General features: G+C 46.0%; 1 protein-coding gene across 1 annotated transcript; it reads right to left on the bottom strand.

Annotated features, from left to right (window-relative positions):
- Window positions 1–1,042: 1,042 nt before the first annotated feature.
- TAF10 (TATA-box binding protein associated factor 10) lies at window positions 1,043–10,271 on the bottom strand. The gene is made up of 5 exons (XM_077298927.1): window positions 10,029–10,271; window positions 5,824–5,981; window positions 5,479–5,543; window positions 1,438–1,552; window positions 1,043–1,354 (listed from the first exon to the last, which is right to left on the bottom strand). The coding sequence occupies exons 1-5, from the start codon at window positions 10,207–10,209 to the stop codon at window positions 1,265–1,267; spliced, it is 609 nt and encodes a 202-aa protein (XP_077155042.1). The 5' UTR covers window positions 10,210–10,271; the 3' UTR covers window positions 1,043–1,264.
- Window positions 10,272–10,331: the final 60 nt, after the last annotated feature.

Here is a 10,331-nt window from a genome sequence, read left to right as displayed (position 1 = left end):
GAGAGATCTCCAAACAGCACCACAAAGACCAGAGAGATCTCCAAACAGCACCACAAAGACCAGGGAGATCTCCTATCCAACACCACCATGAAGACCAGGGAGATCAACTTTGTCCCTTGTTTGTAGTTGAGAAGAACAAGTCAGGGTGGGAACATGGTACCACAACAAACCTGCCAAGATCGAGCGCCCGCCAAAACGGTCATCCCGGGCAAGGAGGGCATTAATCAGAGAGACAGCACAGAGACCAAGCGTAACCCTGAAGGAGCTGCAGAGTTCACAAGCAGAGACTGGAGTATCCCTCCATACGACCACAATAAGCCGTACACTCCATAGACGGGGCCTTTATGGAAGAATGGCCAGAAATTAGCCTGTAATTACACACAAAGGTTGTAAGGCTCATTTTTTGAGTTTGCCAAAAGACGTGTGGGAGACTCCCCAAGTGTATGGAGGAAGGTGCTGTGCTCAGATGAGTCAAAACTTAACTGTTTTTTTTTGCCACTGAGGTAAACGCTATGCCTGGTGCCTAACTAGCACCGCTCATCACCCCAAAAACACCATACCCACAGTAAAACATTTTGGTGGCAGCATTATGATATGGGAAGGCTTTTCGGCCACAGCGACAGGGAAAATGGTCCGAGTCGAGAGGAAGATGGATGGTGCGAAATACATGGAATTTCTTGAGCAAAACCTGGCACTGAGTGCAGCGCTCCTCACCGACCAGATCTGCCATGTTCAGCCTATAGGGACACGATCAGGGGACAAATCTACACTGGATTAGTGGAGCGACCAGCAATGGCAACTACTGGAAGAGAGGTAGGGGTGCACTTACTTTATCAGATTAGAGACTAGCACCCGTGCTTTCCGTACACATACGGTCCATGACGGTTACACTTGTGTCCCGGTGTCTGACCAGAGCGCTGATCTCGGAGGGCACAACATACACGTGGGCCTCGGTCACAGCAGGTTTTTGTACATGGGGGGGGAATAGATATATGTTGGTTTTTCCCTTGTAGTGAAGAATAAATTGCCCAGTGAACATTCATGAAATCCACGTCTCTATTTCTTCATTTACATCCACTACAGAAAAGGTGCAATATACAGCGCAGCCCCCACAAACAAGGCAGCCGGGAGCAGAAACGGAGCGCAGACCCCAAAGAGGAAGACTGCTCCGAAACAGTCACAGGGAGGCGTCAGCCATCGGACCCCCACCCCTATATACACAGGTCACATGACGCGATAACATGGAGGAGTCCGCGTGGCCGCACTATGTGAAGTAATGCGGCTTCTTCACGTTCACGCCGTATTCTGCCAGCGCCGGGGTCAGGTCCTCCATGGTCAGCGTGTACTTCTTGTCCTGGGGAGGGGGAGGAAGGCACAAAGGTTACACCAGAGCCACAGACAGGACCCGGGGGAGCCCCCATGTGGTACACGACCCACCTTGCTCTTACTGCGGGAACTCCCGGACGCCGTGCCCTTCATCTTACAGTGCTGGAGGGCGTCATTAGCGATGTCCGAGATAAACTTCTGTGCGGCCAGAGAGATGAGACGGATACTGAGGAGAGACGGGACGGGGGTCAGAGAGTGTAAAAGACCCCCCACCACTAATAACACCAGCCACAGACAGTGTAAGACAACCACCAATAACACCAGTCCAAGACCCCCCACTGTGACACTAGCTACCCCTCTTATATCCCACTTTACTGTAATAAGATGCGATATCCCCGATCCTCTTATATCCAATCTGTGGTGAAATATGTATATATCTATATGTGTAGTGATATATGTCTAGGGTTATATGTGTGACTAGTGATAATGTAATATCTGTCCTGAAACTGCAGGCCTCAAAAAGGTCACAGCATACATATCTTGAGAAGGCAGACTACTGACTCTACTCTTGCCAGGGGGTCGTGCTGTGAACCAAGAAGAAGTTAAACATTTGACACCTCCTAGCTCTTGGAAGAGAAATGACAATTACAGCCTGACACTATCCGTGACCGCTTTCCAAAAAGAATCTCAGAGAAAATAATGTATTCATTGGGGGCACAGCCGTGGTCCAATCAAAAACAAGCAATTATGATATTAACCTGAGGGGCTCCTCGTCTAGAAATCTGACCTCCAGAGTAACTCTATAAATCAGGCCTGTGTACATAGAATCGTGTTCACAAGTAAGGGCAGCCTGGGAAGCTGATGTGATCCAGTCTATATTCATCCTACCCCAGGGAGCAGAAGCAGACAGCAAAGTTAGGATTTCTGTAAGTTTTCTCCCTTTATTTTATAACTGTTTTTGCATATTTTTATTATCATTTTTATACCTTCTTTACTGTAAGCACTGAATCTTTTTTGTATTAAAGCATAAAACTTTAACAAGTTGAACCTTGAATGTTCTACAATAATCCATAGCCTAAGGTTTGTGACCCTTATGAGTGGTAGACATTATTAGTATTAATATTTCTGGGACTCATCGCCCATCGTGTATTTGGCGAGTGGTGGCAGCGTGTATGAGCGGGTGTGTGGCCGGGGTCGGTGTGTGATTTATGCTCCCATTACAGCATAGGACAGAGATTGAATGCTGGACTGAGAGTGGGGAGATAGATTAACCCTTGCAGGCACAACCCCAAGTCACGTGTGAGAGCGGGCACGTGACGAATTGGTAGCAGCACAGAGAGGGATCTGTGACACCCCTCTACTGTAATTAGATGTGATATCACCGCTCCTCTTATATCCCCCTGTACTGTAATAAGATGTGATCTCACCGCTCCTCTTATATCCCCCTGTACTGTAATAAGATGTGATATCACCGCTCCTCTTATATCAGACTGTATTGTAATAAGATGTGATATCTGTTATGATCCGGTGGCCTTGGAGCCGCATGAGACCTTCTCTGGAGAAGGTGGTACCTGTACTGACCGCAACCCTAAACTGACACCGCAACTAGAAGTAGCCGTGGGGTGTACCTAACAGAACCTAGACACCTCGACACAGCCGGAGGACTAAATACCCCTATAGATGGAAATTCTATCTTGCCTCAGAGCAGAAACCCCAAAGGATAGGCAGCCCCCACAAATATTGACAGTGAATATTAGAGTAAGACACACACAGGCTGAAAACAGGATTTAGCAAAAGAGGCACTTCTAGCTAAATAGTAAAGGATAGGACAGAATACTAAGCGGTCAGTATTAAAACTCTGAAAATATCCACAGCAGAAAATACAAAAATTCCACATCTAACTAAAGACATAAAATGTATATCTGCATCTCCAGAGAATCCAGCATGACTGAAAAAATCCAAACAAGTCTAAGCTGGACAAGAAAAAAAACAATGAATTGTTCTGAACTAAAAAGCACACTGCATGTGTGCTGCAGGAAAATTAACCAGACACTTATCTTGGCTGAATTGGCAGCAGAGCAGAAGGAACCAGACAGAGATGTAAACCCTCCAAGAACAATGGGCAACTGGCAAGGAGTAATGGATCCTGCACACCTAAATACCTAGTAGAGCTGCAATAAGCAGAAACACCTGCCCTGGATTACAACCCAGAGACAACTGCGCTACCACCAACAACCACCGGAGGGAACCCAAGAGCAGAATTCACAACAGTACCCCCCTTCCTTGAAGAGGGGTCACCGAATCCTCACCAGAGCCCCCAGGCCGATCAGGACGAGCCAGATGAAAGGCACAGACCAAATCGGCAGCATGGACATCAGAGGCAAAAACCCAAGAATTATCCTCCTGGCCATAACCCTTCCATTTGACAAGGTACTGAAGCCTCCGCCTCGAAAAGCGAGAATCCAAAATCTTCTCAACCACATACTCCAACTCCCCATCAACCAACACAGGGGCCGGAGGATCAACAGAGGGAACAACGGGCACCACATATTTCCGCAATAAAGATCTATGGAAGACATTATGGATAGCAAAAGAGGCCGGAAAGGCCAATCGAAAAGACACCGGATTAATAATCTCAGAAATCCTGTAAGGACCAATAAACCGAGGCTTAAACTTAGGGGAAGAAACCTTCATAGGAACATGACGAGAAGACAACCAGACCAGATCCCCAACCCGAAGCCGGGAACCAACACACAGACGACGGTTAGCAAAACGCTGAGCCTCCTCCTGAGACAACACCAAATTGTCCACCACATAAGCCCAAATCTGCTGCAACCTGTCCACCACAGAATCCACACCGGGACAGTCAGAAGGCTCAACCTGCCTGAAGAAAAACGAGGATGAAAACCAAAATTACAAAAGAAGGGCGAAACCAAGGTAGCCGAACTAGCCCGATTATTAAGGGCAAACTCGGCCAGTTGTACTGTTATAATCCGGTGTCCTTGGAGCCGCATGAGACCTTCTCTGGAGAAGGTGGTACCTGTACTGACCGCAACCCTAAACTGACACCGCAACTAGAAGTAGCCGTGGGGTGTACCTAACACAACCTAGACACCTCGACACAGCCGGAGGACTAAATACCCCTATAGATGGAAATGGGAATTCTATCTTGCCTCAGAGCAGAAACCCCAAAGGATAGGCAGCCCCCCACAAATATGGACGGTGAATATTAGAGTAAGACACACACAGGCTGAAAACAGGATTTAGCAAAAGAGGCACTTCTAGCTAAATAGTAAAGGATAGGACAGAGTACTAAGCGGTCAGTATTAAAACCCCTCCAAAAATATCCACAGCAGATAATACAAATATTCCACCATCTAACTAAAGACATGGAACGTATATCTGCATCTCCAGAGAATCCAGCATGACTGAAAAAATCCAAACCAGTCTAAGCTGGACAAGACAAAACAATGAATTGTTCTGAACTGAAAAGCACACTGCATGTGTGCTGCAGGAAAATTAACCAGACACTTATCTTGGCTGAATTGGCAGCAGAGCAGAAGGAACCAGACAGAGATGTAAACCCTCCAAGAACAATGGGCAACTGGCAAGGAGTAATGGATCCTGCACACCTAAATACCTAGTAGAGCTGCAATAAGCAGAAACACCTGCCCTGGATTACAACCCAGAGACAACTGTGCTACCACCAACAACCACCGGAGGGAACCCAAGAGCAGAATTCACAACAGATATCACCGCTCCTCTTATATCCCCCTGTACTGTAATAAGATGTGATATCACCGCTCCTCTTATATCACCCTGTACTGTAATAAGATGTGATATCACCGCTCCTCTTATATCCCCCTGTACTGTAATAAGATGTGATATCAGCGCTCCTCTTATATCCCCCTGTACTGTAATAAGATGTGATATCACCGCTCCTCTTATATCCCCCTGTACTGTAATAAGATGTGATATCAGCGCTCCTCTTATATCACCCTGTACTGTAATAAGATGTGATATCACCGCTCCTCTTATATCCCCCTGTACTGTAATAAGATGTGATATCAGCGCTCCTCTTATATCCCCCTGTACTGTAATAAGATGTGATATCACTGCTCCTCTTATATCCCCCTGTACTGTAATACTCACATCCTGGGGTCTGAAGCCTCGAATCCTGCCCGGTTCAGATAATACCCAGTGACGGCATCTGGAATCTGTCAGTGAAGAGAATAAATCTGCGGTCAGTAATGGTGTGAACACTGCGGTCAGTGACGTTGTACACTGAGGAGCTGCTGCACCGGCCGCTCCGGGATCTCTGTGCCTTCAGAGCAATATTCACAATTAAGCATTTTCTATACAAGAAGCTTTTGATAATTGTGATCTCTGGGGGCAACATCAAGGGACAAGTGGTGACTAGACATAACACCGCTGTACAGCACCTGCAGGAAGGAGGCAGGTGACGGGTGGAACTACAAGTACCAGAAGGTCACCTACCGTAGGTGTATAATCCTCCAGCTGCATCAGGAAATCCACAAGCGGGGTGCTGGAGATGACCGGCTTCATGTCTCCATTAATGACACCCGGAGGCAGGTACACCCCATTGGAAAGGGAACTTTCAACAGGAGCCGAGGCCGATGCTGCAGATACCGGAACTACAAGACAAAAGTGATGAGAGATCAGCGACTACAGGAGAACCCAGAGGAAACATCCCTGTACTGATCCTGTATTATACCCCAGAGCTGCACTCACTATTCTGCTGGTGCAGTCACTGTGCACATACATTACATTACTGATCCTGAGTTACATCCTGTATTATACCCCAGAGCTGCACTCACTATTCTGCTGGTGCAGTCACTGTGCACATACATTACATTACTGATCCTGAGTTACATCCTATATTATACTCCAGAGCTGCACTCACTATTCTGCTGGTGCAGTCACTGTGTACATACATTACATTACTGATCCTGAGTTACATCCTGTATTATACTCCAGAGCTGCACTCACTATTCTGCTGGTGCAGTCACTGTGTACATACATAACATTACTGATCCTGAGTTACCTCCTGTATTATACTCCAGAGCTGCACTCACTATTCTGCTGGTGCAGTCACTGTGTACATACATTACTGATCCTGAGTTACCTCCTGTATTATACTCCAGAGCTGCACTCACTATTCTGCTGGTGCAGTCACTGTGTACATACATTACATTACTGATCCTGAGTTACATCCTGTATTATACTCCAGAGCAGCACTCACTATTCTGCTGGTGCAGTCACTGTGTACATACATTACATTACTGATCCTGAGCTACATCCTGTATTATACTCCAGAGCAGCACTCACTATTCTGCTGGTGCAGTCACTGTGTACATACATTACATTACTGATCCTGAGTTACATCCTGTATTATACCCCAGAGCTGCACTCACTATTCTGCTGGTGCAGTCACTGTGTACATACATTACTGATCCTGAGTTACATCCTGTATTATACCCCAGAGCTGCACTCACTATTCTGCTGGTGCAGTCACTGTGTACATACATAACATTACTGATCCTGAGTTACCTCCTGTATTATACTCCAGAGCTGCACTCACTATTCTGCTGGTGCAGTCACTGTGTACATACATTACTGATCCTGAGTTACCTCCTGTATTATACTCCAGAGCTGCACTCACTATTCTGCTGGTGCAGTCACTGTGTACATACATTACATTACTGATCCTGAGTTACATCCTGTATTATACTCCAGAGCAGCACTCACTATTCTGCTGGTGCAGTCACTGTGTACATACATTACATTACTGATCCTGAGCTACATCCTGTATTATACTCCAGAGCAGCACTCACTATTCTGCTGGTGCAGTCACTGTGTACATACATTACATTACTGATCCTGAGTTACATCCTGTATTATACCCCAGAGCTGCACTCACTATTCTGCTGGTGCAGTCACTGTGTACATACATTACTGATCCTGAGTTACATCCTGTATTATACCCCAGAGCTGCACTCACTATTCTGCTGGTGCAGTCACTGTGTACATACATAACATTACTGATCCTGAGTTACCTCCTGTATTATACTCCAGAGCTGCACTCACTATTCTGCTGGTGCAGTCACTGTGTACATACATTACTGATCCTGAGTTACCTCCTGTATTATACTCCAGAGCTGCACTCACTATTCTGCTGGTGCAGTCACTGTGTACATACATTACATTACTGATCCTGAGTTACATCCTGTATTATACTCCAGAGCAGCACTCACTATTCTGCTGGTGCAGTCACTGTGTACATACATTACATTACTGATCCTGAGCTACATCCTGTATTATACTCCAGAGCAGCACTCACTATTCTGCTGGTGCAGTCACTGTGTACATACATTACATTACTGATCCTGAGTTACATCCTGTATTATACCCCAGAGCTGCACTCACTATTCTGCTGGTGCAGTCACTGTGTACATACATTACTGATCCTGAGTTACATCCTGTATTATACCCCAGAGCTGCACTCACTATTCTGCTGGTGCAGTCACTGTGTACATACATTACATTACTGATCCTGAGTTACCTCCTGTATTATACTCCAGAGCTGCACTCACTATTCTGCTGGTACAGTCACTGTGTACATTCATTACATTACTGATCCTGAGTTACATCCTGTATTATACCCCAGAGCCGCACTCACTATTCTGCTGGTGCAGTCACTGTGTACATACATTACATTACTGATCCTGAGTTACATCCTGTATAATACTCCAGAGCTGCACTCACTATTCTGCTGGTGCAGTCACTGTGTACATACATTACATTACTGATACTGAGTTACCTCCTGTATTATACCCCAGAGCTGCACTCACTATTCTGCTGGTGCAGTCACTGTGTACATACATTACATTACTGATCCTGAGTTACATCCTGTATTATACTCCAGAGCTGCACTCACTATTCTGCTGGTGCAGTCACTGTGTACATACATTACTGATCCTGAGTTACATCCTGTATTATACTCCAGAGCTGCACTCACTATTCTGCTGGAGCAGTCACTGTGTACATACATTACATTACTGATCCTGAGTTACATCCTGTATAATACTCCAGAGCTGCACTCACTATTCTGCTGGTGCAGTCACTGTGTACATACATTACTGATCCTGAGTTACATCCTGTATTATACCCCAGAGCTGCACTCACTATTCTGCTGGTGCAGTCACTGTGTACATACATTACATTACTGATCCTGAGTTACATCCTGTATTATTCCCCAGAGCTGCACTCACTATTCTGCTGGTGCAGTCACTGTGTACATACATTACACTACTGATCCTGAGTTACCTCCTGTATTATACTCCAGAGCTGCACTCACTATTCTGCTGGTGCAGTCACTGTGTACATACATTACATTACTGATCCTGAGTTACATCCTGTATTATTCCCCAGAGCTGCACTCACTATTCTGCTGGTGCAGTCACTGTGTACATACATTACATTACTAATCCTGAGTTACATCCTGTATTATACCCCAGAGCTGCACTCACTATTCTGCTGGTGCAGTCACTGTGTACATACATTACATTACTGATCCTGAGTTACATCCTGTATTATACCCCAGAGCTGCACTCACTATTCTGCTGGTGCAGTCACTGTGTACATACATTACATTACTGATCCTGACTTACATCCTGTATTATACCCCAGAGCTGCACTCACTATTCTGCTGGTGCAGTCACTGTGTACATACATTACATTACTGATCCTGAGTTACCTCCTGTATTATACTCCAGAGCTGCACTCACTATTCTCCTGGTGCAGTCACTGTGTACATACATTACATTACTGATCCTGAGTTACCTCCTGTATTATACCCCAGAGCTGCACTCACTATTCTGCTGGTGGAGTTACTGTGTACATACATTACATTACTGATCCTGAGTTACCTCCTGTATTATACTCCAGAGCTGCACTCACTATTCTGCTGGTGCAGTCACTGTGTACATACATTACATTACTGATCCTGAGTTACATCCTGTATTATACTCCAGAGCTGCACTCACTATTCTGCTGGTGCAGTCACTGTGTACATACATTACATTACTGATCCTGAGTTACCTCCTGTATTATACTCCAGAGCTGCACTCACTATTCTGCTGGTGCAGTCACTGTGTACATACATTACATTACTGATCCTGAGTTACATCCTGTATTATACTCCAGAGCTGCACTCACTATTCTGCTGGTGCAGTCACTGTGTACATACATTACATTACTGATCCTGAGTTACATCCTGTATTATACCCCAGAGCTGCACTCACTATTCTGCTGGTGCAGTCACTGTGTACATACATTACATTACTGATCCTGAGTTACCTCCTGTATTATACTCCAGAGCTGCACTCACTATTCTGCTGGTGCAGTCACTGTGTACATACATTACATTACTGATCCTGAGTTACATCCTGTATTATACCCCAGAGCTGCACTCACTATTCTGCTGGTGCAGTCACTGTGTACATACATTACATTACTGATCCTGAGTTACCTCCTGTATTATACCCCAGAGCTGCACTCACTATTCTGCTGGTGCAGTCACTGTGTACATACATTACTGATCCTGTATTATACTCCAGAGCTGCACTCACTGTTCTCCCCGCACCCCCGGCCTCCCTGTCCACACTCCCCGGTAATCTCACCGCTCGCCCGTCGCTCCCCCGGGTCTCTCCCGGGTATTCCAGCTCCGGTGCCGGGGGCTGTAGTGGCAGCAGGTCCAGGTTTGGGGATATTGGCCGGGCTCGGTTTGTTTTCGGTCACAGCACCGAGAGGCGCCGGTTGTGCGGACACCGCGGACTCCTGCACCGGTTCTGTTGCGCTCATCTTTTTACTGTCAACTTCCGGCTTAAACCGGAAATGGTTGAGGCACGTGATGGTGACAACGTATTGACGTTGTGACGCCGGGCACGCACATCATTTTCGACTTGTTGCTGATATCAACGATA

The sequence above is a fragment of the Ranitomeya variabilis genome, chromosome 3 (genome assembly GCF_051348905.1).
Source record: "Ranitomeya variabilis isolate aRanVar5 chromosome 3, aRanVar5.hap1, whole genome shotgun sequence".
Lineage (NCBI taxonomy): Eukaryota > Metazoa > Chordata > Amphibia > Anura > Dendrobatidae > Ranitomeya > Ranitomeya variabilis.
The sequence above is the reverse complement of the archived record's forward strand: the minus strand, read 5'-3'. Positions and strand labels throughout refer to the sequence as shown.